This window comes from Neovison vison, chromosome 12 (assembly GCF_020171115.1).
Source record: "Neovison vison isolate M4711 chromosome 12, ASM_NN_V1, whole genome shotgun sequence".
Taxonomy (NCBI): domain Eukaryota; kingdom Metazoa; phylum Chordata; class Mammalia; order Carnivora; family Mustelidae; genus Neogale; species Neogale vison.
The window spans coordinates 105,606,772-105,634,257 of record NC_058102.1 but is presented as its reverse complement, the minus strand read 5'-3'; the positions used below and the strand labels follow the sequence as shown (position 1 = coordinate 105,634,257).

Genomic DNA, 27,486 nt, shown 5'->3' with positions numbered 1-27,486 from the left:
CTGGAGTCCAGGCAGGGGGGCTAACACGCCAAGTACCATGTGCTCACTTGTGTGTGACCTATGCCTGTCCCTCTTGGGGTGACCTCTCCCAGCCTCGGGTCCCTCTGCTTCTGAGCAGTGATGGTACATCCTACCCTGGAGTCACAAAACCTGGTGCCCTGCCGTAAACGCAGTAAGTGCTCTGTATCGTCAGTAACTTAGAATCCCCGAGTCGAGCGATGCTGGTGGGATCCTGCACAGCAGGCCTGCAGCAAGCTCCCACCAGAGGCTGCACACAAGTCCAAGGCCTCAGGGGGCGGAGGGGAGGCAGTTCACAGCCACCTCAGCACAACAGCAGGATCATGCTCCCGAAGTTAACCTCCTGCTCGGACTAAAGGCCCAGGGCAGAGACTGTGCCCGAAGAAAGATGGCACAAGGCAAAGGACCTGGGAATTTCTGTTTGTGCTTATTTGGGACAATGAAAGGCACCTTTTCTCCCTAGTCCCTAGGACCCTTCAACCCTGGGTTAGAGATTACTTTTTTCTTGCTGATGCAATGCCTTCAGGGGTAAGTGATTACAAACACCTATGCTGTAGATCCTCAGACTTCTAGACTGCTTGAGGACATTAGGAATTTACTTTTTATTCCTTCGTCTTCACACAGCGTTCTGCTCACAGATAGTAATAAATATAAGCACATTGGACACAAAAGGATGAAAATCTCTACCTTGAACAGGTTGATGTTGTCGATCTGGCTCTCAAAGAGGAAGTCATTGATGGTCTTCAGCTCTGTCCCTTAGGGGTAAACAAAGGGCCTTGGAATCCTTCCTTGGAAGATGGGAAGACCGAGGTCCCAGACGTGAGCTCAGAACCGGCTCAGAGCAGCTCTGAGCCTCTGAAGGCAGTCCTCTTACCTGTCTGTGAAAGGCTCTGTGTGTTGGGATTTTGCTTAATGTTCCCTAAAATAGAGAATTCAAGCTGGTCAGGATGGTGACTCTCTAACCCCCAGCTTCTCACACTGAACACTGGACTCCTTAAATAAGAGCATTCATAATTGAACAGATTTTTCTGCCATGTATAAACACCCAAAAAACCTGCTAAGAGGACAGGAGGTTCAAGGTAGCCTCAGAATCTGACCCGTGTTTGCACATGGAGCCCAAAGTCTTGTGGGTTTCATTCTTTTCACACCTCTTCCACGGAGGTTGGGACCAAGTGACCACCCTACTTTAGGCAGACTCAAGGAGCTGCCCGGGGCAAAGTAGAGATGGAAGGGAAGAGCACCGGTGCTAGGCAAAATCCCTCCAGCAAAATGGTCCTCTGGCTTCCAAGAACTCAGCTTGTATGTAAGCCTTCAGGTGGAGAGCCATGCAACAAAGAAAAGGCAGGTGACACAGAATCGTGAGAGCCACATGGACCTGGAGCCACAAGAGTCCCGCCATTAGGTTCACGAAGCAGAGACAGGTCACACCCCTGCTCTGAGCTCTAGTTTACTCAGCTGTCCACAAGGGTGAGCTCGCCTGTGTTCTGTGCTTTCCTCAAAGGTGTGCTCCAAAGTGACTTCACACGGTCCCATTATACTACGCTGTTATTACTACCTGGGGAGTAGAGTCTGGCAAAATAAAAAGGACTCAGAACAGGGGGAAATAAACTAGGAATCTAAAAAAGGATCTAAGGCTAGACAATTCAACTAAGCTGTAAAAGAGAAGAATCTTCTCCACCAATGGCGAAGATAATTCTTGGGGATGCAGAAAACCCAGGTGTCCTGACTGGCATCCAGGGAACGGACCACACAAGCTTAGTAGGCCAGGGGTCAGGGAGGGCACAGGGCTCCTTACCACCCAACACAGTCACAAACTTCTCCAACAGATACAGGATCTGTTTGATGTACATCAAGTTCTTGGCCTTCAGACGCTTCCTGAGGAGACATGAATGGCCATCAAGTGGTAGTACTCCACAAGCAACTTCCCTTCCAAGTGCCTCAAACTCAGGCCTCTGTCTAGTGTCTTCCAAAAGCAGGCCACGAGCGACAAATACACCCCCAGAAAAGAAGGCTTGCCGTGGCTCAAGGCCTTGTAGCCAGCTGTGGCATCCTGAGCATGCTCAGCCTGTGTGCGATACACACCGTCGTGAACAGGAGGGGACCAGTGTGCTGGTCTCCCTGGCGCTGGGCCCAGGCCAGAGGTGGAGACCCCAGTGCTTTCTCTGAGACTGAGCAGGACTTTCCCTTCCCTTCAGGAGGCAGTGTCTTACCCATATCGTTCCATATACTGGAGCAACTGGGAATGGGCCTGGCAGAGCTGGAGAGAACAGAGAATGGGCGTGAGGGCAGGCCAGGCTCTATCTTAGATTATGCCTAGAAAATGCCAGCCATGCCACATGGGAAGCAGTAAAGGGAGTGGACCTGAGTAGAGACCAAAGGCCTTGAGGCTGCTGGGAGCTGAGAGGTGAAGGAAGGGGAAGTTCTGCTGCAGTATCCACTTTAGGTCAGTGAAAACAGCAAGAGGCTGACTAACTCTTTCAGGTAATGAATCTCCCTGTTAGTTTTTACTACGTTGGGCAAAGATGTATTTTCCACTAAGCAGAGAAGTGGTTCGAGGTAGCCATTACACTCTGGCCTGAGGTCAACCCTGGCCTAAGGTCAGTAGAAGTGGTGGGAGGCACGTGGGTGACTCACTCAGTTAAGTGTTTAACTTCACTCAGGTCACAATTTCAGGGTCCTGGGATAGAGTCCGGCATCAGGCTCCCCGCTCAGCAGGGAGCCTGCTTCTCTCACTCCCTCTGCTCCTCCTACCCCATCCCCACCCCCCCTCATGCACATGTGCTAATAAAATAATAATAAGAAAAGGGGGGGTAGGAATACCACATGAGTTTCAGGGTCAGAAACCAGTGGTCAAGTCCCAACTCCACACTCCTGAGCTGTGTGATTTTCGGCACACTGCTTAAAGCCCCCCGAATCTGAGTTCTCAGTGTTAACAGGAAACAACAGCCCATGCGGAGGCAGTGTGAAAATTCATGATACTGCACACAGGCCATGGCAGAGAAGAGGTAATCAACAGTGGCCCTCGGAAACCCTGAGCATCCCTCAAAGCAAGGCTAACAATGCAGAACTACGTGAGGACCCCTGCTTCCTTCGCCTTATCATCCTGGCTTACAGAGAACTGGATACTAGCATCTGGGCTGGAGGGACTCAGGATGACTGACCTAGGACAGTGAAGAGCAAGGACATGAGCTACTTCCCCTCAGCTGGGTCCCCATAGTTCTACTATCTGCTGGAAAGCCAGTTAGCTCCTGACGAGTCCACTGCCCCGACTCAAGGCACCCTCTCCCAAGCCACCTCCAGACCAATTCCAGGGCTTAGAAAAATGATCCACGTCCCTCCACATCCCTCTGCCCCATGGCAGGCCCTGGCCCAAGACAGGAGAGGGTGACCCACCTGGGAACCGCTGACCTCTGCACTGTGGATGCCCGTGATGGTGTCGATCAGGTTGTGCGCCTCGTCGATGACCACCACCTGGCCCTGTAGCCGGATGCCCGCAGCCTGGCGGGTGGCCGCGTGCAGCAGCATCTGGTAGGGCAGCACCACGAGCTGGGGGGAGGGGCAGCCGCCTGAGCAGTGTTGGGGGGAGGTCGGGGTTGGGGGGGTACTCCTTGCTTTGGCAAGTGTTCCCCGCCTACTCTAAGTGTCTGATGCAAATGGTTTTAGCCAGTCTGATTCTGACTGAACCAAGAGTGGGGGTGGGGAGAGGGGGAGCAGAGAGGAGTGTGGAACCCCTGCCGAGCCTTATCCATACCCCTGAGGCACCCGAGGTTCCTCAAAACACAGTGAACACCCCTGGTGTACTAGAAGGTAGCCCTGCGCTCTGGTTCCAGGGCTGTGACTTCTTAGCTGCGTGACTTGCAAAAGTCACTTAAACTTTCTGAGCCTCAGTTTCTTCATGGGAAAAATGGACTTAATAAGCTCTATCTCAAATGAGGGCCAAGGGCCAGAGGTCGGGGCAACAAAAATAAGAACTCTGTAAATTTTTCGGTGCTACTCATGAGACCGATTTCCCAGTTAAAAGAATATTGATAAAGTGAAACTCTAGGAAACTGGTAACTTAAGGCCCAGCTTTAATCTGGCACCATTACCCACCTCCTGTGAGAAAACAGGTAAATCACTTAGCCTTTCTGGGCCTGTGTCCTCATGTGTACATATGGATAATACCTGCCTTAGCTTTTTCTGTGGGATACTACAAAGCAAAAATGAGGTGACAGTTATCTCAAAAAGTCAAGATCATGAAAATCTCAGGGCACCTTATATTTGCGCACACGTATCTATGGCACTGATCTTGTGACACAGCAGACAGACCCCAGGAAAGCATGCAACAATGGTGGGGGCTGGGAAGGTTCTAGAATTTCCCTCTGAGCACCTATGGAACACAGTTCAGAGTAGTATACTAATGAGCATTTAGCTGCTGTAAAATCATTACTAACGTTGTTCCCTGTATCTCTGAAAAGCTACCTAATCTTTTTTTGCTTGTATGGAATTCTCCACAAATGAAACTCTATTTCCAAAAGTCACTCGAATGAAACAGTGGCAAGAAGACAGTAAAACCATACCAAATAACAATATTTTGGATCTGTCAAATGGGAAGATCCAAATGCCCATCCAAATGGGCAGTGTAAAGATGAGCCTCAACATGGCAAGTCGAAAGAAGACAGCGTTCTCCCACACCGACAGGCAGGTGCCTACGTCAGGATAATTGGTCTGAAAGGCTGTCTGGAAACACATTTCAGTTCTGCAGCGCCCTGACTCAATCTTCTCAGCTTCCTGCTGCCCTGTGCCGCCGGACTCTAGTTTCTTTAGGAATGCACACCCTTCTCAGTTCTTATCTGCTGTCCCCAGTAAGGCCATCTTTTCCTGCAACCCAGAGCCAAAGGACACCCCCACTCCCACGCACTGGCACCTGGGTGCTGTGTGGTCATCCACCCACAGCCAGGAACATCCTCCCAAATTAAGAGGAATGAGGAAATCCCTTGTGGCAGAGGCCACAGATGGAGCGAAGAGTTACTGTCCAACCCTCCAAGGTCTTTACCTGGGCTGCTGGAATGGCAAACCGGCTCCCATAATAGGGACAGGCCCGAGCCTCCTTCCCCAGTGCCACCAACTGCTCAATGTCCTTGACCCCCACCAGGACCTGGTCTCGGAGGAGCTGCAGCTGCTCGTAGCCATAGAAGGGGCATGCGGCCCGGTGCTCCTGCCTTCTCCTCTTGGGCTTCTCTTCCTCAGCTCTGTTCCTCTCTAAGGGGGCAGAGGCACAAGGAATGACACCAGTCCACGGGGCCAGCACTGGGTCTAAAATGTCAAGACCCAAGTCCATGACCCTTCCCACTACCATTTAGGAAGGTCTCACCATTTGGGCATTTAATTTTATGTTCTCTAGAAAAAGCCAATAAAATCATCTCAGAGCCAGGGTTCTGGACTAGACACTGACCCAAAAAGCAAAATGCCTTTCCCAAGGAGATGGCCTTAAGGAAGGACGCAGCTGCAAGCTCCACTGTCACTGCCACTTAAGACACTATCTCCCGCGTCCCGGGTCCACTTCCAGCCTGCTCCCCACCACTTCTAAGTATTACCCCAGGCTACACGACCACCCCAGCGTCCATGCACGGCTCTAGTGCTGGGGGCTACCGTGTTTGCTTCTCTGCATCTCCACGCAGCGGTCATTGATGAGCTGCGCAGAACCCAGGGTCTTCACATCATCGTTTATACAAAGATTCTAGAAGACAGAGGGCAAAAAGAGAGCCACAGCAGTCACGACATGATATACAGCAACCCTCTGGGGCCTGCCCAACACCCTGCCAGGAACCAGAAGAGGCCGATCCTCCCACCGCACGGCATGCCCTGGGCCTGGGCCCACCATCCTTCCATGCCTGGAAGAGGAAGATGAAGGCCCAGGAAAGGGAGCGGGATGGCACCCAGGCCAAGATGCAATGCCTCCATGTACCTGCCGAGAGCCGAGGGAGACAAGCCGGGTGTCCTTGCCAAAGGGGCTCCTCTGTACCTCGTGCACAAACTGAGCCAGCTGGGAGTGTGTCCGACTGCAGTAGTAAATCTGCTCCGAGGAGGAGCAGGGGATTTCAGAAACGAGACTACAAGAACTCCATTCTCTGCACATCAAGGAATGCACGGCCCAGTAGGCTGAGGGACTGGGGATAGTGGCCACACACACACAAACCTAAAGCGACAGGACTCTGTCCCACAGCAGATCTCGCTAACGCGGGGCCCAGGCAGTCCCCACCTCCCCCACTCAGCTCCAGAAGTTTACAAGAACACCCACAACATGGAGCTCCTCCCATCAGTCCTGCTCAGCCATGAATCCGGCCACTTCACGGGGCTTGGTCATCTCAGGACAGGCTGCCTCCCTGAGCTGTGGTTCCCCAGTGGGAAAGAACAGATTCTGGTGAGCGTGTCAGGGGTGGGCTGTCCACACACTCCTCCCTAAAGGCTGGGGGGCCAGGCTCGCAGTAGGACAAGGGGAGCTGAGCTGTGCTCTATGCTCCTCCAAGATTAAGAGCGAGAAGAGAAGAGAAACAGGGAGAAAATATCTACTTTTAACAGAGAAAACCAAAGTCTCACACAAACGAAACCAAATGTTTTTAAACATGACAGATGTCCGAACCCTACATACCTCCCAGCGCTCCGTGCCAACGGAAACACAGACAAGAGAAGAGGGAGCCAAAGGGCAGGGCGTTCTTGCTCAGGCCTGCCCTCACCCCCTAGCACCTCCAGACAGACACCACCGGTCCATGGGCCTGCCAAGTGAGCACCTCAACACTGAGGTCTGAATCTGGGGAGCCCCAGAGTCAGGAGACTGGAGGCTCTTTGTTGATGACAGAGCGAGAAGCAGCCAAGGGGGGCAGACACAGAGCCCTGGACTCAGGACCAATCCCAAAATACCCACGATACAATGTCTTACCTTAGTTACATGTTCTTCCTCTGGGTCATCCTCATCCGTGTCCACTCTGAGAGAAAAGAACACAGAAACTCAGAGTACTCAGGCCACCTGAAGACACACTTGAGTGAGCACCTACTGCGTGCCCACAATGAGCCCTGGACCTAAGCCAGATTCGGTCCCTGTCGTCGGAGGCCAGCAGAGCTGAGGCTGAGCTCTGAGCCAGAGACAGACAAGACACATCCCAGCAACAAAGTTCCACCAAAGCAAGTGCCTGCTTGCTTGCCCACTAGGTCAGAGAGATGCACCGAGCTAATACCAGCCCGATCCTCCCCACCGGCACTCATGAGGGAAAGAAGAAAGGGGCACAGTATTCCCAAAACCTCCATTCACTGTCCGACTCTGTCTGTCATCAAAGGCTACTCCGTCCTTACTGTCCACGCCTCCAGCGACCTGGAGTTCTCTCAGTCCCCACAGAACTGTGCTCTTCACCCCCTCGCGGCCTCGGACATGCTGTTCTCTCCGCCTAGTAGGCGCTCGCCCCTCACTTCCCCTTTTACCTAGCCAACTGTGTCAACCTGGAGCTGCCCACATAAACACGGCTGCCTTCCTCCACCTCCCCGAGAGGTTTGGCCAGCCCCTCGCCACACTGCTGTGGCCCCCTGCACCTGTTCTTTGCAACACCCATCTCCTTCCAAAGCACTTATTCTGGGTCTGTCCGCCTCTCTAGACTCATGTCCACAGGCAAGACTCTGGGGTGTCTTGCTTCTGAGAGGGCCAGGGGACTCATCCCGGCCATGGCACATGGCAGGAACTCCAAGCACATTTCCTGAGGGAAGCCACAACTGACTGAAAAAAGATGCTGTCGCCCAGAACCTGACAAACCTCTTCTCTCCTTGGCACCTCACCCCTCCCAGCAATGACGGAAGAGCCCACATGCACTGAGGGATTGGGAGGGAGGTCAAGTCTGCATTACGAGGTGGAATGGTTAGCTGACATTATTAGTCTAGGCTCCCCCCCAAACAAAATCTTTTACAGACACAATCCCCCTACAGGGCCATCACTGGGATTCTTTTTGTTCACCTGGGAAATTTTTTTTTTTTCTTAAGCAGAAATGCTAATTCCCATGGGCAATTAGAAAAGGAGTTATTTATAGGGTTGCCTTTCCAGTCAATAAATAATTGTTCAGAACGCTTTGTCTGACAGGCCTTGATTTAAATCATGTAGCACAAGGTAAGCAAACTCAACAGGATCTAGGTAAGAAGCAGGATGTGTGAAGAAAGGAAGAGCAGAAATTTTATGTTCAAAACTGGCTGGGGCACCTGGATGGCTCAGTCAGTTAAATGTCTGCCTTTGGCTTGGGTCATGATTCCCGGATCTTGGAACTGAGCCCCACCTCAGGCTCCTTGCTCGGTGGGGAGTCTGCTTTTCCCTATCCCTCTGTTGCTCCCCCTGCCTGTGCTCTCACTCTCACTCACTCTGTCAAATAAATAAATAAAATCTTTTTTTTTTTAAGATTTTATTTATTTGACAGAGGGAAACACAGCGAGAGAGGGAACACAGGGGGAGTGGGAGAGGGAGAAGCAGGCTTCCTGCTGAGCAGGGAGCCCAACCAGAACTCCAACCCAGGACCCTGGGATCGGGACCTGAGCCACCCAGGTGCCCCAATAAATAAAATCTTAAACAAAACAAAACAAAACAAAACACTGGTTGTGTTCTCAGAGAGGCTCCTCCTCCCTCTCCAAATACCAAGGCATGGAAGCTGCAGGAGTTAATCTGCAGGATTAATGGCTCAGGCCAAAGCCTTGGGTAGTTGCACTTTGTTACTCTAATATTCACAAACTCCACTCAAGTCCTTTCTCTTGTCCCCGGGGGCGGCTCTCCAGGAGAAGTCCAGGAGCAGGCAAGTAATCTCGGAGGCAGGTGGCAAAGGGTTTGCAGAGCACTTCCTACCTCCCCGAGGTGAAATGCCTAAAGAGGTCTGACCATCTCAGCCCTGGGCAGGGTCAGAAGTTTTGGTTCTAATCCAAGTCCTGAAATCTGTGCATAAGGGCAGGCCTCTAGCACCAACAAAGAAAAGCCCAGGGCCAGATAATTTAACTGGCCAGACTGATGATGATTTCAATATTTAAAGAAATGATGCTAACCCTTCTCCAACTCTTCTAAAACACAGAAGAGAAGGAACACCCCCAAACTCATTTTATGGGGCCAGTATTACCCCAACACCAAAGCCAGATAATGACACTACGTAAGATATACAAGCCACTATTATCTCCGATAAAGACAGAGGCAAACACTCCCAACAAAACGTTAGCAAACTGAGTTAAATAGCACACAAAAACAATCATGCCTCATGATCAAGCGGGGCTCCTGCCTGAAAGACAAGAATGGCTCAACATATGCAAATCAGTAAATGTGACACATCAGTCAACAGAATGATAGACAAAAGTCACATGATCATCTCAGTAACACAGAAAAAACAAATGACAAAATCCAACACCCAGTCATGATAAAAACTTTGCCGTATGAGGTACAGAGGGAACGTCCCTCGACAAAGGCTATCTGTGACAAGCCCACAGCTAACACTACTCAGCAGTGAAAGCTTTCCCACTAAGACAAGACTAAGACGAAGGTGCTTACTTTTACCTCTTCTCTGCAATACAGTGGAAGTCCTAGCCAGACCCATCAGTCAAGAAAAAGGAAGAAAAAGCATCCAAACTGGGAAGGAAGAAGTAAAACTACCTGTTAGCAAATGACATGATCATACACAGGAAAAGCCTGAAGACAGCGCCAAAAAACTGTTAGAACTAATTAGCAAATTCAGTGAAGTTGCAAGGTACAAAATCAACACACAAAAATCAATTTCATTTCTGCATGCTAACAATAAACTATCTGAGACAGAAATAAAGAAAACAGTCTAGTTTACGATGGCCATCAAAGACAATAAAATACTCAGGAGGTAAACACTTACACACTCACAGCTACAAGACTTCGGTGAAAGAACCCGAAGAAGACACGAACGACAGACTGTCCCATGTTTTCAAGTCAGAAGAATTCATGCTGCTGAAATGTCCACACTACTGAAATCCATTTATAGATTCAGCACCATCCTATATCAAGAGTCCAAAAATATTTTTAACAGACATAGGAAAACAAAGATCCTAAAAATCATATGCAACCACAAAGACCCCAAATAGCCAAAGCAATCTTGAGAAAGAACAAAAAAGCTAGAAGCATCACATGTTCTGATTTTCAACAGTATGATTATCAAGAGTACTGTACTGGCACAAAAACAGTAGAATAGGGACGCCTGGGTGGCTCAGTGGGTTAGGCCGCTCAGGTCATGATCTCAGGGTCCTGGGATCGAGTCCCACATCAGGCTCTCTGCTCAGCAGGGGGCCTGCTTCCCTTCCTCTCTCCCTGCCTGCCTCTCTGCCCACTTGTGATCTCTCTCTGTCAAAACAAAACAAAACAAAACAAAACAGTAGAATAATCAAGGCAGGAAGGTACTGGCATAAAAACGAACACATAAGACTCGTGGAACAGAACCCAGAAATAAACCCATGTATATACAGTAAAGTAGTATTTGCCAAGGGAGCCAAGAATACTCAATGAGGAAAAGACCTTCTCTTCAGTATGTGCTGAAGAAACGGAAGAGTCACATGCAAAAGAATGAAACGCAATCCCTATCCTACACCACTTAAAACTCAAAAGGGATTAAAGACTTAAATGTGAGGCCTAAAACTCCTAGAAGAAAACACACAGAAAAAAGCTTTATGACATTGGTCTTCACAGTGATTTCTTTCGCTATGACATCAAAAGTATAAACAAAGCAAGAATAAACAAGTGGGACTATGTCAAAATAAAAAGCTTTTGCTACGGCAAAAGAAACAATCAACAAAATAGAACAGGAACCCAAAAAATGGGAGAAAATATTTGCGAACCACCTATCTGATGATAAGGGGCTTATAACCAAAATATATAAGGAACTCCTAAAACTCAAGAGCAAAAAAGAAATGATCTGACGAAGAACAAGCAGAGGAACGGAACAGACATTTTTTCAAAGTCATACAAATGGTCAACCGGTCTGTGAAAAGATGCTGATCCCCCAAGGAAATGCAAATCAAAACCACAATGAGTGGGGCGCCTGGGTGGCTCAGTGGGTTAAGCCTCTGCTTTCGGCTTAGGTCACGATCTCCCGGTCCTGGGTTGGAGTTCTGCATCGGGCTCCCTGCTCAGCAGGAAGCCTGCTTCCCCCTCTCGCTCTGCCTACTTGTGCTCTCTGTCAAATAAATAAATAAAATCTTTATTAAAAAAAACAACCACAATGAGCTATCACCTCACACCTGTTAGAATGGCTATGCTCAAAAAGATTAAGTGTTGGCAAGGGTGCCTGGGTGGCTCAGCCAGCTAAGCAGCTACCTTCCGCTCAGGTCCTTCCACTCAGGTTGCGATCTCAGGATGCTGGGATGGAGCCCCATGCTGGGCTCCCTGTTCAGCAGGCACAGGGAGCCTGCTTCTCCCTTCCCCACACCATGCTGGTGCACACAGGTGCACAAAAGTGCACGTGTGTACTCTCAAATAAATAAATCTTTAAAAAAGAAAAGAAGAAAAGGTAGTGTTGCCAAGAACGTGGAGAAAAGGGAACCCTGTGTCCTGTGGGCAGGAACGTAAACTGCCACTCTGGAAAACAGCAGGGATGTTCCCCCCAAATTAAAAATATTAAGTAGCATATGATTAGGCAAGTCCACTTCCAGGTATATACCCGAAGGAAACAAAATCCGTATCTCAAGATCCCTGCACCTCCCTGTTCACAGCAGCAACTAATGAAAACCACCGAAGCATACTCGGACCGATGAATGCATGAAGAACACGTCGCACACACAGTAAAACAGCCATAAAAAGGTGGGCAATTCTGCCAGCTGTGACAATCCAGATGAACCCTGAGGGCATTGTGGTTAAGTGATGTAAGTCCGAGAAGGACAAATTCTGGGTCATCTCATGTGCGGAATAAAAAAAAAAAAAAACACCCATCCTAGAAGTAGAAAGTAGATTGCTAGGGGCTCAGGAGTGGGTGAAGGTAGCCAAAGGGTATGATCATTAATAAGTGATTAATAAGTAATAAAATTATTTTTAATTAGTTAGTTTTATTAATTAATAAGTGACCATGTTAACAACACCGTATTATTTGAGAGGTTCCAAAACAGCACATTTTTAAAGAAATATTACGTATGTGATGTAATTAATTAAGTGACCTCATCACAGTGGTGCCTTTGCAATACAGACGCCTATCAAACCCTCATGGTACACAACTTCAACTCACACAGAGTTCTATCCTGACTGTAGCTCAATAAAGCTGAGGGGGAAAGAAGGAAGTCAGGGCAGCCGGGACGAGGAGCGTCCTTGGGTCAAGTCAGATGGTGCACTGCAGCCCAGCTGTGAAGGTTTTCTCCATCACTCGTCAACAGAAGGTTTCAGACACTGGACTTACACTCTACACAGACTCGGTCACCACAGCATCAATGATAACGTAGGACACATGGGACCTGGTGTCACCTTTAGAGGAGCAGGAAACCTCCCTTCCAAGCTGGGAGCCCAAGAGGAATGACCTCTAGGGGCACTCATGCCTTGGGGGCAGAGCCCCTGATGTGAAAATGACCTCAATGCCCTTCCTAACGCCCAAACCCGATCAGGTCGCTCCTCCACTTGTAATGGCCCACAGCCCTGCAACATGGAGAAAGACACCCAGTGTCCTCGGTGGAACTCCGAGGCCCACACAAACTGATAGCTGCCTCTTCTCTACCTCATTTGCTTTTAGCCCCTGGACCTTGTGTGTGTCCCTCAACCCACCAAACCTGCTCCCCTTTCCAGACCAGGGCACCAGCAGACCTCTGACTAGCCCTGTCCTCCAGGTCTTCCACGGCTCCTTCTCACCCTTCCTCACCTCCTCGGAGGCCTCTCCTGGCTTCACCCAGAGGAACAACCCCACACTCCACCTACTGCCCCCGGTTTCCATTTCCCTCCTGGGCAAATGCGCTCATTCCGTGCAGTTACCATCTGTATGTTTGACCCACCCCCCCAGCTCCAACCACATGCAAGCTCGCCCAGGGTAGGGGGCGCATCCGGCGGACCTGGCATCAGGGACCATGCTGCACCCAGAGCTGGCCCTCAAAGGGCAACTGTGCAACTGAAGCGTAAATGAAAGAGGAGGCCCCGACAAGGGGCAGCTGTCATCTTCAGGGTCTTCTACTCCACTCAGCAGCTTACTGCTCATAAATCAGAAACCCAGACAGAAACCGGATGGTGGAGACAACAGCTTGGGCTAAGGATACGTTGATGGTTTACATCCTAAAGCTCCCACGGTGTCGTCTGGGAGCAAGGAGCACACGACTAGAGCCGGCCCAGCTGGTTTCAAGGCCCAGCTGCTCTGTCCCCAGCCCTGTGGCTTCGGCTAGGGCACAGCCCCCGCTGGGTGTGACAGGGAGACGCAAACCTGGTGGGGGCAATGGAGCTCAGACCCACAGAGCCAGCGCCGGCAGATGGAAGGGCACCGTCTCCAGCCTTCTGAATGCTCCAGAGGAGCCCGGCTGAGAGCTGGGGCAAGGGGCTGGCACGCCATCCCTTCGGACGCCTTGTGAGGGGCAAAGCAACCTGTCTCTCTTTGGGCACAGGAGCCGCCCCGGTAGGAGCCCCCATGGCAACCTGGGCAGGGGCAGTGGGTGAAGAAGAAGCGTCGGCTCACCCGCGAGCTGCTCCCTTCTCCTCATCACTCTCATACTCGGCGAGGACCAGCTCCTCCTCCCCAGACGCCAGCGGCTCCCGAGGCTCGGCCTCTGCTCCCGCCGCTAGCATCTCCCTGCTGAGGCAGAGGAGACGCTCCATCTCTTCTTCCTCTTGTCTCTGGCGAGGAGGATCGCCAAGCGGGAAAGAGAAACAAATCTCAGGACTGGACCCCGGCCCCCCGGACCGAGCGGCCTCTGAGCAGCTACCACTGAGGATGACACACACGCCACTACCACAGGCCTCGCTCTCCTCCTGGTGTCTAAGGTATCAACACCTCAGCTCAAGCTGCAGCTACTGGGGGATGAGAAGCTTGGGGGGTGGGGGGTCGGCCCTGGCCACTCACCCAGGGGAGCAACAGCACCCACGCACTGTCCCCGCCACCCCCGCAGAGGGCGCTCACCACGCGCTTGGCTGCATACTTGAGCTGCGCATTGTGCCGAATCTGCCTCAGGCGCTCCTCGCGCTTCTTCCTCCTGACCTGTTCCTCCTAGAGGGTGAAACAGCCAGAAAGAAAACCCCTGCCGAAGTCCCCAACCATACCCTTCTTAAAGAGTCCGGGACAGAGCGGTTCTCCCTTCCGTGGGCAACAGTCCAGGGGGGCAGCAGCATCCCTGACCCTCAGTGTGGGAAGTCCACACACTTCGTCCCAAAGCCACAGCCTCTCAATCAAATTCATTCCCTTAATGGAATCTGCAGCCGCAGAACCACATTGCCAAGGGCAACGGTGAGGCGCCTTCCCTGGTTGGGTAATGAAGGGAACCGTCTACCCCGTCTAGAAAAGGCCTGTTGACATCAGCTTTGAAAAGACAGCACAGGTGCAGCACCACTGACTCAAGGAGGCACTGCAAAGGTAAAGGACATGCTAACCCCCAGAATCAACCCCAAATCACCAGCCAAGCCCTGTTTCCTGGAAGGCTCCCAGCTCCTGTCACCCCCCAGCTCACCTTCAGACGGTCCACCAGGTCCCTTTCTTCTTTCTTCTGCACAAACTGAGTCACCCAGTCAGGCTCTCCTGCAGGCCTTGGGGTGTCTGGGGTCTCTCTGCAGGAGGATGAGAGAGACAGGGGCTGCTCCTTCCCGTCACTCAAGGGGACAGTTCCAGTTTCAAGGAGACGTGCCTCTTCCTGATGTTTTCTCTGCTCAAAGTCACGGAGCCAGGAAAGAGCCCCACAAATAAGACTTAAAGATTTTCCCTACAAGAAGAAAAAAAGTCTTCAAAATTAAGAACAAAAACCAAAGTTTTCCAAATAACATTTCTCATTTTAATAAAGCCTTCAAGATCTAACTTTAAATATTAGAAAGCACTCTAAGACCAACCTGAGAAAGGACAGGAAGGGATTTAGCAAAAGGACAGCCAGAAAAGATAAGAATAAAAAATAAATAAATAAAGTTCCTGGCTTAATTATATAGCTCACTATTCCTAAGATAATTTAATGTGGCTTATCAGGTTACATATAAGTACTGCAAGTTAACATAATTAGAAGCTGAGGAATTAGATAAAGTCCCAAAAAAGAATTAAGGCCAAAAACACATAGCTTGAAATCCTATATACTCACAACGGGGAGCCACATTTGGCTCTATGCTTTAATACAGCCATGTGCAGACAGAACAGGATCAGTCCCATGAGATCCAGTCTTCAAAAAATTTTTAAAGCAAACTAATTGCTCTGGAGAACACAATTCTTAATTTAAAGACTAGAATATTCCCTATGGGTCCTCCCTGTGGGTTGAATTGTGTCCCCCACAAATTCACATGTTAAGTCCTAACCGTATGTCTCAGAACGTGACCTTATTTGGAAAAAGGGTTACCGCACATGCAAGTAGTTAAGAAAGAGGAGGGCCCTGATCCACGAAGACTGGTGTCCTTAGCACAATGGGGAAATTGGGCCACTGTGGCAAGCCCAGAGGGCGAGAAGCCCAGAGGGAAGGCAACAAGGTGAGACACAGGGAAGGCTGGCCTCCGACATACTGAGGAGGAGAGGAGAGGGCCGGAACAGCTCTCAAAGCGCTCCCTGCTGACTCCTGCATCTGCACTTCTGGCCTCTGGAGCTGTGGGAGAGTATGCTTCTGTGGGTTAAGCCCCCAACCTGTGGAGCTGTCAGGGCAGTGGGAGCACTAACTTCTGGGAGGCTGCTGCACGGGCTCCTTCCCTTAAAGCTGCTGCTTCTGGGGTCCAAAGGGCAGTTCAGTTCGGGGGGTGGGGGGGAGCCTCTGCAGGAGCCAACACGCTCTGGTCAGGCAGTCAACTATCCGAGCCTGCTTAACCCAAGGGAGTCTCAGAGCATCCAGAGGGGTCCTGAACCTAATATGGGCTTGAACGAACTGTAGGTAAAATGCAGTGTGTAGGGTTGGGGATAGAGTGGAGCACAGTAGCTACGGCTTCAGACTTCAGGCTGCCTGGCCGAACACTGGCTCTTCCACTCACCAGCTCTGTGACCTAAGGCTAACCTCCCTAGGTTTGTGTGCTCCACAGAGGCAAAAATGGGAACAGTTAAAGAAATAAGATTAAAAAGGAGGCGATGTATATGTGTGTGTATGTGACAGAGAGAGAGAGAGATAGTACCTTCTCAGAATTGCCGTAAGCATTACGTTCATACTCATAACAGCTAATACCTACACCAGGACTAGAACAACACCTGGTACATAAGTGAGCAATAGGAGCTGACTTTTTTTTTTTTTTTTTTGCTTTTGTTAAGTAATAAATTATTATGACCTTGAATAAGAACCCATTTCATGAAGTTCCCTTGAAGGGAACTTGAAATAAAATCCCATGAAGATTTTATTTATTTGTCAGAGAGAGAGAGGGAGAGAGAGAACGCACACAGGCAGGGGGAGCAGGAGAGGGAGAAGCAGGCTCCCCGCTGAGCAGGCAGCCAGATGCAGGACTCGATCCCAGGACCCCAGGATCATGACCTGAGCCAAAGGCAAGCACTTAACCGACTGAGTCACCCAGGCGTCCCCTATTTCATGAAATTCTTAAAAGGCCCTATGATAGAACAGCACTTCTGAAGAATGAATGGATGACGTATCTTTGGAAAAGCCCATATATACCATTTCTCTCAGCTTTTGATGAATACAGAATGGCAAAGCCTTCTAAACAGCCCTCCCCAGCAGCCGCTGGAGAACAGCCATTCTGTATTGCCAGTAAAATGGAGAGCCACTGGCTTTAGCCATCAGCAAGCTAGGGTCACGAGAGCCACCCCCTATAACAGTGGCCCAGGGTCAGACAGCTGGTCAGAGAGCCAGCACCCTCCCCTAAAAAGGGAGCTGAGGACCTTCTTTAAAGGAATGTCAGAGTTACCTTCCCACAACCACGGCGGGCACACTCTATCACAAAGAGAAAGGAGAACTGAGGCCTGCAATTCTATATCCTCTAGTAAGACAACAAAAATTTAAATTGGAAAATCCTAAAAGGATATATGACCAAATGCTCATGTTAGGAAATAAATTTAATAAAGTACCCACAACATACCTAGCTTTGAACAATGTTATTTCATGGGGTACCATCCAAAATATCACAGTTCTGAAGTTTACACCAAGTACATTCATGCATTCTAAACACCCACACTGTAGCGAGCACTGGGCTTGATGCTGGGAAAGAGTTCTCTAGAAAATGCCCACAGGCACAAACTTAACACACGTACCATGGCCATAGGGCGTCACATTTCCCTGTGAAGCATGGGCTCCATCCAGGTGTAGAGGTCAGCACAATGTGGGGGACTGATGAAAAGCTATAAAGGGGACACGGACAAGGGAAGCAGCAGCATCTAGAGCTAAGCAGGGAGCTCAGCCACTGAGGCAGAGGTGAGGCACCGCGTGTTCATGGTATGGCACGCCGGTGGGCAGTGGGGCGCCAATGATGGGGAGAAGAGCTTACTACAGGCGTGATTTAGACAGTGTCAGAATGGGACAGTAACTGAAGTCACAAGGACAGGAGGCCCTGGAACCAAGAACATCGACAAGAAAGGGCTGAGCAGAGGAAAAGGTTACATGGAACTGGCAGAGCACTGAGATGGGGAACTGAGCCTTCAGGTTAGACAGGACAGAATGAACACATGCTCTTCTGTGTTCTTTTCTGGAACATGCTAAAATTACACCAAAGGAATAAAAGAGGCTTAAAACCCACCAAAACAAAGAAAGCGGAAGAAGGGAAAGTAACAGGTTTTAGGAGAGATGGAAAGCAGACAACCGGAACTGAGAGGAGGAAAGGATGCTAAGCCTGAGTGCCTGCAGAGATTCCCTGATATTCATGCTCAGAAGCCCCAAAACTGCCAGGGACGTCCCCACCCTGCAGGAGACAAGACATGTACCCTCTGGAGGGGCTGAGCCAGGAGGGCTCTGGAGATGGTGGGTTGCGTGAAGGGTGGGGAAGAGGGCCAGAACCAAATCGCGACACACAGTGAAAGACCATGCACCTAAAGCCACTTCCCCAAGACACCCTCAAGAATACTGGCCATCGGGGCGCCTGGGTGGCTCAGTGGGTTAAGCCGCTGCCTTCGGCTCAGGTCATGATCTCAGGGTCCTGGGATCGAGTCCCGCATTGGGCTCTCTGCTCAGCAGGGAGCCTGCTTCCCTCTCTCTCTCTGCCTGCCTCTCCATCTACTTGTGATTTCTCTCTGTCAAATAAATAAAAAATAAATAAATAAAAATCTTAAAAAAAGAAAGAATACTGGCCATCAGGCTGGGACCAGAAGGCAAGGGTTTAAAGGAGCCTACTCCGGAAAAACTGGATGGCTTGAGTGACATCACACAGACGCTAATCACTAGACGCCCCAACAGAGAGGCTAGCCCATCAGCTCACAGGCAGCCTGCCAGCCAGCCCTGCGGCGGCTTTTTCTTGAACACCAACAGGAGACAGCCAAGGGTCACCAGACGTTTGAGGAAAGCCTCTCAACAAAGCACAGAACCCAAACCGCAGGAAGGAGGAGGACGGACAATGGGGTGATACAGGGTGGAAAAAACTCAAAAATGCTACTTTAATTGATATCCTCAGAAAGATATTACTATTTCAGGGAGACTAGAACAGGATGCTATTTTTAAGAAGGAGCGAATAAGAACAAGGTCCTAAATATTAAAGAGAATAACAGAAATAAACTGAAGAGAAAGACTGGACAACAAAGTCAAAGGAATCTTGAAGAAGCGGAATTCAAAGCAAAACAAAACAAAAACAAACCAATATGCCCAAAGAGATAGGCAATTAGAAGACAACATAGTAACAGGTTAACCAGAAGGTCCAAACTCAAAGCATGGGAGTACCAGGAAGCTTATCAATGTGTAAAAACATCTCAGGATGGAAAAAGAGAAGCTTCCTGTTGCAAAGTGCCCATCAAGAGGCCAACACAAAGAACTGACCGCACTCTTCCAAACCACCACCACGACGTTTCAGAATACAAAGGACACAGGATATCCTGAAACTCTGGAGGGCGGGGTGGGTGGACCAGGACACCAAGGACTGAGGTGCAGGCCCCACTGGACTTCCCAGGAGCAACAATGGAAACCAGAGGGTGGAGGGAGCAACTGGGAGGGAAAAGCACTCTGCCGCTAGAATTATACACCCAACCAACCAATCGCTATCAAGCAAGTGAAAAGGCACACTGACACATTTGCAGACCAGCAAAGTCTCAAAATCTTACCCCTCCATGCGACCCTTCAGGAACGTTCTCTTCCAAAACAAAAGTGAACCAAGAAGACACGGAATCCAGAAAACAGAAAATCCAACCCAGAAAAGAATACACACAACAGGGATGAATCCCCAAAATATACACTAAGCCAGTATAAGAAGCCAGTCACCAGACAGGACTTACTGTAGGATTCCATTCCCGTGAAACTTTACAAAGACAGAATGCGTCTGCAGAGATGGGAGGTGATCACTGGCGGCGAAGCGGATGTGCGAGGGGAAGAACAGCAGCCAAGGGTACAACAAACCCTGGGCTGATGGAAACGTTTTCCATCTTCACTGCGGTTGTATATGGGGGTTTACATCTGTCAATACTCACTGACTTGGGGATTTAAAAGAGGCATGTTTCATTTTATGTCAATATAAAGTTGGTTTTTCTTTTTTTCAAGGAGAGAAAGGAAATTCCTAGTATAATAGTTGTGAAGTAGATCTTAGAAGAACATAGAGAAGAAAGTCTCCAGGGTAGAATGGCATAACTACTACAGACTGAACTGTGTCCCCCCACAAATTCGTATGTTGAAACCCTAACCCCCATGGGACTGTACTGGAGAAAGGGCCTTCAGGGAGGGGATTACAGTTAAATGAGGTCCTAAGGACAGAGCCCTGATCTAATAAAACTGATGTCCCAATAAAAGGAGGAGAAACACCAAAGATCTCTCTCCCATGTGAAGATACAGTAAGGAAGGGAGACCCCTACAAGAAGGAGGAGTCCCCACCAGAAGCCAGAAGCTGCCCAAACCTTGCACTTGCCAGCCTCCCAAACTGCGAAATAAATTTCTGTCCTCTTAGCGCCCAGTCTGTGGTCTTTTGTTATGGCACCTGAACAGCCTGAGTAAGCCATAATTTTAAGGATGGACTAGCATATGGAGAAGCCCCAGGATGGTGTGAGAAAGTGATGCAGGTATACTAAAAACTAGACAAATTTTAAAAGGCAATTATCAACTCTGGGAAAACAAAAATTATTCCAGAAGAAAACCCATAATCAGAGCATCCTGACTTAGCAGAGGCTAAAATTTTCCAAGCTACATCGGGAAGATGGGGCACAGGGGGGAAAGGAAACAGTTACAGAGCTACATCTTAGCTATCACAAGAGGAAGGCACAATGACTAGAATAAATCAAGAAACAGCACCAAGCTTACAATTTCAGATAGGCTATGCAAGTATATTTCTTAGGAACCAGTTCAAAGAATTCAAAGTACCTGCCCAAAGAACCAAGTTTGATAAATTTAACTTTTTAAATGACATGCATGCATTATTCTTTTTTTTTTTTTTTTTAAGATTTTATTTATTTATTTGACAGAGAGAGATTACAAGTAGGCAGAGAGTCAGGCAGAGAGAGAGAGAGGAGGAAGCAGGCTCCCTGCTGAGCAGAGAGCCCGATGCGGGACTTGATCCCAGGACCCTGAGATCATGACCTGAGCTGAAGGCAGCGGCTTAACCCACTGAGCCATCCAGGCGCCTGCATTATTCTTTATTAGATTTTTCATATGACTTTAAACAAAGGAGAGGGATATGTTCAATGACACTAACTATTGCAAGAGAGATCAAATAAGGACTCAAAACACCCAAATCTACTAATGAGGAAGTCACTGCTGATACTAAAAGCCATCTCAGGGGACTGGTGGGGAAGCAGGCCTGCTGCACCAGCCTGAGAGCCTCCTGTGGACGGAACTTGCCAAGCTCCACGGGATGACAGGGACATGGAGGACCTCCAGGAGGTTGCAGCCTGGCTGGGGGACCTTCGTATCAACGCTCACTATCACATAGTACTTTCTAAAGGAGAGGCAGGGACTGCTCGCTATAGCTCTAATGCTCTTCCTGGCCACCCTCAGATAAATCCCTCTGTCATTCCATTCCTGGAAGGAAAAGCTCACGGCCTTTGACTGGATCTCTCCAGCACTGGGTAACCTAGTTCCTGAAGACTAAACCAGTAAGTTTAACCTTTGAAAAAGCCAAGGTAATCCGTTTCTCAACATCAAAGCACTTGAGTGCCCAGAACAATTTGGAAAGCTTGGGGGCTATAGGTCTTGGTTCCTATAGTCATTCACATTCTCCTTTGTCTTCAGCCTAATTGTTCCCAAACCCTGGGGCTGCATTTAATCTTTAATAGTGGAAGTGACTGTTACTCAGAAAGGTAAACCAAGGGAACAACTTTGCCCAACTTCAAACCATGAAAATGTCTGCCTAGGTTAACAAGCATGCTAGGCGGCTTCTACAGCGTCATCATCAGGGTCTCTCAGAACCTTCCTGATGATTCATACTCACAGTGCCGGTCGGACTCTCAAATATTCCAATCTTGCCAGCCTCCAACACCCGATACAGCTCTGCCATGAAGTCTTTCTGGATGGAATACGGTGTGAAGGGAAAAGGGAAATGGATGCCACCAACCTCCTGGGTTTTATTAGCCATGGTCCTAAGGGGGGGAAAAAAGGCTGGAAATCTAGAGCAGTTCCTAAGAGCAGTCTCAGTACTAGTTACGGAATCTCTCCTAGGGCTGTAGGCTTTTTTGCAAACAGAGACCATGTTCTCCCCTTGGTGCATGTCCTCATGAAGTCATACCCAGCTCGGGCAACCCATCGAGTGACATTTGTCAAGAATGGCTATGCAGAACACAGCCCAGCAGAGCCCCGAAACAGAAACCGCCCTGCCATCTTACCTGGGATTCCTATGCTTCTTGGACACCCTAATGCCTCCAGGAGAGGCGCAGAGACCTGGTCTCGAGGACCTGTGCCCTGGAGGTCGGGGATGTTGCTCCCGACTACCAGTGCAGCACGGTTGTGCACATGTCCGCAGCACAGCCTTCGCCGGGCAAAGCTGTCGCACGTACTCCTGCTGCCAAGATCTGTAAAATTATGACACACGGGGAGAGGATCACTAGTATGGTTCTTTATGTGGCACAGGTACATGCATACATCCATATCTCAAAGGAGTCTTCAGTTTGCCCTGCCTCCATTTCCAGAATACATCAGAGCTGCCTCCTAAAGCCTTCCCAGCCTCAATAAATAAGCGCTTCCTGTCTGGCTGCAGACCGGGAGAGCTCTGCTGACAGGGACCAAGTCCTGGCTGGAATTCCAGAGCTCCCCAACACTGAGACTGATGTGTAAAACAAAGGCAAAAGAAAACTTACTAAATTTCCTTACTACCTACAGCCCACTGACAAGTCCCTGAAACACGGAGAGTGACATTCTCTAGGGACTCACTGCCTCAATGTTCATACTTTGCTAAGGGCAAAAGGTGATCCTAGCCTGACTACCCCACTGCCTCTCCCATGTTATTCCACTTCAACATATAAGAATTCCTCTGGAGGGACGCCTGAGTGGCTCAGTCGGTTAAGCCGCTGCCTTCGGCTCAGGTCATGATCCCAGGGTTTTGGGATCGAGTCCCACATCCGGCTTCTGGCTTGGCAGGGAGCCTGCTTCCCTCTTCACCTCTGCCTGACACTCTGCGGCTTGTGTGCGCGCGCTCTCTCTCTCTCTCTCTCTCTCTCTGACAAATAAATCTTTAAAAAAAAAAAATTCCTTTGGAAACTTCTTTTATCTCTAAACACCCCAAGATATGTGTTGGCAATCATCCCCCAAGCATATGGCCCACTGATATACATCTCAAGGAGCTCATGACTAAGGTTTTATTAGACAGTAATAAATGACCTTTCCCAACAACAGTTAGCCCTCTCAAGATCCTGGAAACCTTGCTTCCAAAATTCCTTAGAGACTTACATTATCACTAGTCCCCTCCCAGCTTGAAAGTATATAGTGGGCCACTCCTCATGACCCCACTGCAGCTCTTTCTGCCCACAGATCCTGTCCCCGTGCTTTAATAAAATCACTTTCTGCACCAAAGATGTCTCAAGAATTCTTTCTTGGCCATCAGCTTCAAACCCTAATGTCATCTTTCCTACCTCAAGACCATAGCATTTCTCTTTCCTTGCCAGGCCAAGTTCTAAGAACTTCTCAGCTCCATGTTTGATCTTTATTCCCCTCTTCTGAACCAAATTTCTCCAAGATAGCTTCTGCATACCTCTTCTTCCTTTCGATTTTTTTTTTAAGTCTTTATTTTAAGTAGGCTCCATGCAACATGGGGCTTGAATTCATGACCACATGCTCTACCCACTGAGCCAGCAAGCTACCACAACCCTTTCTTCCTTTCATCACCATGTGGAGGACTGACCCTTCCATTCTGGTTCTCACACTCTCTTTAGAAGCCACTACTCCAAACTATTTGGAAGGCCTGTCTCTTCTAAGTACAAGTACTAATCGGTCTGAAATCCACCTACAATTGGCTACATGACTGGCTTCAATTAAGACCAGTGAGTGTCAGTACATTTATGAAGGGAAAGGTAATAGCCATGACACTCTTCTGGTTATAGTTTAGGAGCACCTAACAGGACAGAGGTCAAAGAACTACAAGGGTGACTCTTACAAACTAAGACCACTTAATACTGAGAGGGAGGCATATAATTAAAAAAAGAAGAAAAAAAAAAAGGAAGAAAAGAGGAAGGTATCTAACAAATTTTGATCACCTAATATGCATTAAACACTGCACAGGCCTTTTTACTCTTATTACCCTGGTTAACTTGTACGACGCTGTAAGGACACAGTTGTCAGGTACTCGTGCTTCCAGACACTAAGTAATTCTCAAAGGCAGAGTTAAGAGAAAACCCAGGAATCCACACCAAAGTCCATATGGGTCTCTTTTAGTCACATTCACCTGGAAAGAGATAACCAGCAGAGGCAGAAGGGAGATCTAATAAAAATACACATATTGAGAAATTATGCAAAACCTGCAAAAACCTACAAAAGAAGCCACTGCAGAGTGGGATTTCTTGCAGACTAGAATTACAAAGTAATCCAGATCCTAAGAGAGCTCCAAGAACCTCACTAGCAAGTAAATACCCAGACTGCCCTTCTGCGGCTCAGTCACACGCCAGATGGAGCCACTCACTGACCTCCTCCGCTTACTCATAGCTTCTGCCTACCCTAGACTTGGGCTGGCACAGGGCCTCTTCAGCACCCCCTACCTTTGAGCTTCAGAAGGGGATATTCTTTTCACTCTTTTTTCAGTTCTAAAATCCCAAGGGAAAAATCTCATCAGCATTGCCTGTCCTTTTAAACTAGATCACTGGTCAGCCTACAGACTGGTGAGGTACCCAGCTTGATCTAATCGTACTTGCTGCTTCCCACCCCCTTTCACCACTGTCTGGGAAATGATAGACGTTTAGGACTCTGCCTTCTCTGAGAAGCCTCCCCCTCTATTTGGCCACCCAATCCGGCTCAAATACCACTCCCTATCCAAACACACATACACCACCCTGCTTGAAGTCCCGCTTTTGTCTCATTACCCTCTATTTAATTTCTTCATAGCTCTTAGCACTAGCTGCACTTCTTTTATTTATAATCCTTTCCTACCAGAATAAACGTGGCATAAAAGGAGGAACCCTGTCGGTCTGGTTCTTCCCTGCCCCCCAGCACCAGAATAGGTACTGTGGCACCTAGCAGGCAGTCAAATAAATTCTGATGGAATGAACAGCCAGCTTGACATGGTGGCTGTTAAGTAGAGGTTTCTGTTCTTCAGAGGTGTGGGCAGAAGAGGTTCCACAACTAAAATATCTAGTCCAAGGGCCCGTTCTTTAATGGTTTCAAACTGCTTTCATAGAACTTCACAACAACCCTGTGTGATATTTTCATAACTCTATTTTATAGATGAAAACAGAGACTCAGATAGGTTGAGACCTGCCCAGTCACTCAGCAAGTGCTTGAACCCAAGACTTGAACCCCCATCTGCCAGACCTCCAAGCCCCTGGGATTCGCAGTTCATCCCTCTTCCTCCCACCAGGGCAAGCTGACTAAAAAGAAAGACTTGGTTACTAAACATCAGAATGACAACATGAAACAATACAGAGGAAAAGCAATTATTATTTCACTTCCCTGTGGGTGGTAATTATGGATCTCATTATTCCAGAAGCAGCACAGGCTAAATCACAAGTTAAAGAAGCGTTTGCATAAATGCTTGAATAATGGATTGACTGAGTGCTATTAAGGAGATTTGATGGGACTTTTTCTCACCTCTTCAGGTTGGTTGTGTGGTGGACAACCACGACCCCAGGCACAAGTTCTCCTGAGAATTCCCCAAGAGTGCTAAGGCATACGCCAGATACTTATTAAAGCAGATAAAATACATGAAAGCATCTCAGGTATATGTTAGTTCTGAAAGCTCATTTTCTTCAGTTCTCAATCATCACTCATTATTTGCGTATAAACTATTGCTACAGACTGAATTGTGTCCCCCCAAATTCATGTGTATTCATGTATATACTGTATATATTGTGAGAGTCCCAAGGATGGAGCTGGGAGGGAGACACAAGGCTCCAGCAAGTGAGAATGAGCAGGTTGTAGGCCAGGTCCTGGAGGACTGCTGTTGTGCTCTGAGTTAGCAGCACAGTACAGACTGTATTTGAAGATAGGGCTTTTAGTAGGAAACTGAGGTGAAACAAAATCATTAAGAGTGGGGTCCTAATCCTTATAAGGACGGGTGGCCTTAGAAGAAGGGGAAAGAGGACTCTTTCCACACCATGTGAGGATGAGGAAGAAGCGGGCTGTCTGCATGCAAGTCAGAACACAGCTCTCACAAGGAACCAAATACGCCAGCACCTCAGACTTCCCAGACTCTGCAACCGTGAGAAAACCAATCTCTGTTAAGCCCCCAGTCTAAGCTACTTTGTTATGGTAGCCCAAGAGAACTTGAAGCCAGCGACGATTGTACGGTTATGTTCCTAAAACACTTTAAGTTCACACGCCTGGGAGACAACACAGCCCAGAAGAAGAAAAGCTTCTCCACACCTGCTGCCAACTCAGAGCACAACAGCAGCGCTCCAAGACCGGGCTACAACCTGGGCCACCTTGCTGGAGCCTTCTGTCCCCCTCCCAGCTCCACCCTCGAGGCTCTCACAATATCTAAGAAGAACCTGCTACATATTAACATTTATTTCCACATTTAGGGCACCTCCTCCAACATTCTGGTCAATCCATTCATCCCAGTCCTCTAGACTGACCCCCTACTTCAGCTCGATTCCCTGACGGGCAGTAAAGCACAGCTTACAACAGTATAGGAACTGGGCTCCAGGGGCCAAGTCCGGGATCCCAGCTCATGTTAATATCCCTAAGCCTCAGTCTGCTCATCTGTAAAAGAGAAACAGGTAACAACACTCACTTATAGCGTTGTAGTGATCACTAAATAACGCAACTGATGACAAGTGCCTTAGCACAGCCGGGCTAAACTGAAGCCCCCCACGCGCGGTAGCTGTTCTCACGCCCAAGCGCAGCTCCACAGCCACTGCAGGTCCCGCCCTCATTAGTCCGCCCTTTCCCTTCGCACTGGTTCCTAACCTGCCAATCACATTTTGGTCCCGCCCCTTCGGCTCAAGAACCGAATTTTCCCGCTCCCGGCTCACCCTGCCCCTCTGCACAACCGCCCACCGTGTCTGCGCTTCCACTGGTCTCTACCGTCTATCCTCTCACTTCGCCTCAACCTCACGCGGCACCGCGCTCACCTTCTTCGCCGGCAGGACTGCTTCACTGAAGCCTGGCGGACGACGAGCTGGAGCAGAAGGTCCCGGAATTTCAAATCCCGGCGCACCTCCGTCAGCGTGGGTCCCCGGGAGGAGCGTGCTGCGTCGCCACGCCCCCACGCCAGTGCGCCTGCGCAGTCCGAAACTCGGAAGGGCGGGTGGGCTGACTCGCCTTTTGTACCTAGGCACCTGCACAGCGGATTCAGCGGGAATTTTTTTTTTTCCGCTGGGGTCAGGATTCGGGGCTTTCTCCCTTTGCCCTCCTGCCAGATGCAGGATGTTTTAGTGATCTTCCACTGACTGGCACTAAATGTACCGAGCTCAAAAGTTGCTTGACTCGATAAAATTGGCCAGTATTGATCAAACACCCAAAGGACGACGTGCTGTAACCAAGAATCAGAAAACCCGTATTCTGGTCCCAGCTCTTGTCAGGCCTTACAAATGAACCTCAAGTTATTTTACCTCTAAAATGGACGGCATCTGCCTTGGTCACCTAGACAGGATTGTGCATGGTCTTGGCTATCCTGAAATCGTGTAGATTAAAGCACTC

At 49.1% G+C, this 27,486-nt stretch overlaps 1 protein-coding gene across 3 annotated transcripts in view; it reads right to left on the bottom strand.

The window, feature by feature from the left end:
• Positions 1-27,030, bottom strand: part of DDX11 (DEAD/H-box helicase 11) — a 36,119-nt gene extending 9,089 nt beyond the window's left edge. For 2 of the 3 annotated variants that reach the window (XM_044228825.1, XM_044228827.1), the window contains exons 1-16: positions 26,919-27,030; positions 26,468-26,547; positions 22,029-22,214; positions 21,638-21,785; positions 14,641-14,889; positions 14,097-14,183; positions 13,656-13,813; positions 6,938-6,983; positions 5,966-6,073; positions 5,650-5,737; positions 5,054-5,259; positions 3,412-3,564; positions 2,229-2,275; positions 1,814-1,893; positions 893-937; positions 706-773 (exon numbers count right to left, since the gene is read on the bottom strand). In XM_044228825.1, the coding sequence (XP_044084760.1) occupies positions 706-773; positions 893-937; positions 1,814-1,893; positions 2,229-2,275; positions 3,412-3,564; positions 5,054-5,259; positions 5,650-5,737; positions 5,966-6,073; positions 6,938-6,983; positions 13,656-13,813; positions 14,097-14,183; positions 14,641-14,889; positions 21,638-21,785; positions 22,029-22,214; positions 26,468-26,547 (1,749 nt within the window). In that variant the 5' untranslated portion in view covers positions 26,919-27,030. The remainder of the gene's footprint in view (positions 1-705; positions 774-892; positions 938-1,813; positions 1,894-2,228; positions 2,276-3,411; positions 3,565-5,053; positions 5,260-5,649; positions 5,738-5,965; positions 6,074-6,937; positions 6,984-13,655; positions 13,814-14,096; positions 14,184-14,640; positions 14,890-21,637; positions 21,786-22,028; positions 22,215-26,467; positions 26,548-26,918) is intronic. The other variant, XM_044228826.1, reaches the window with a different exon arrangement.
• Between the last annotated feature and the right edge of the window lie 456 nt (positions 27,031-27,486).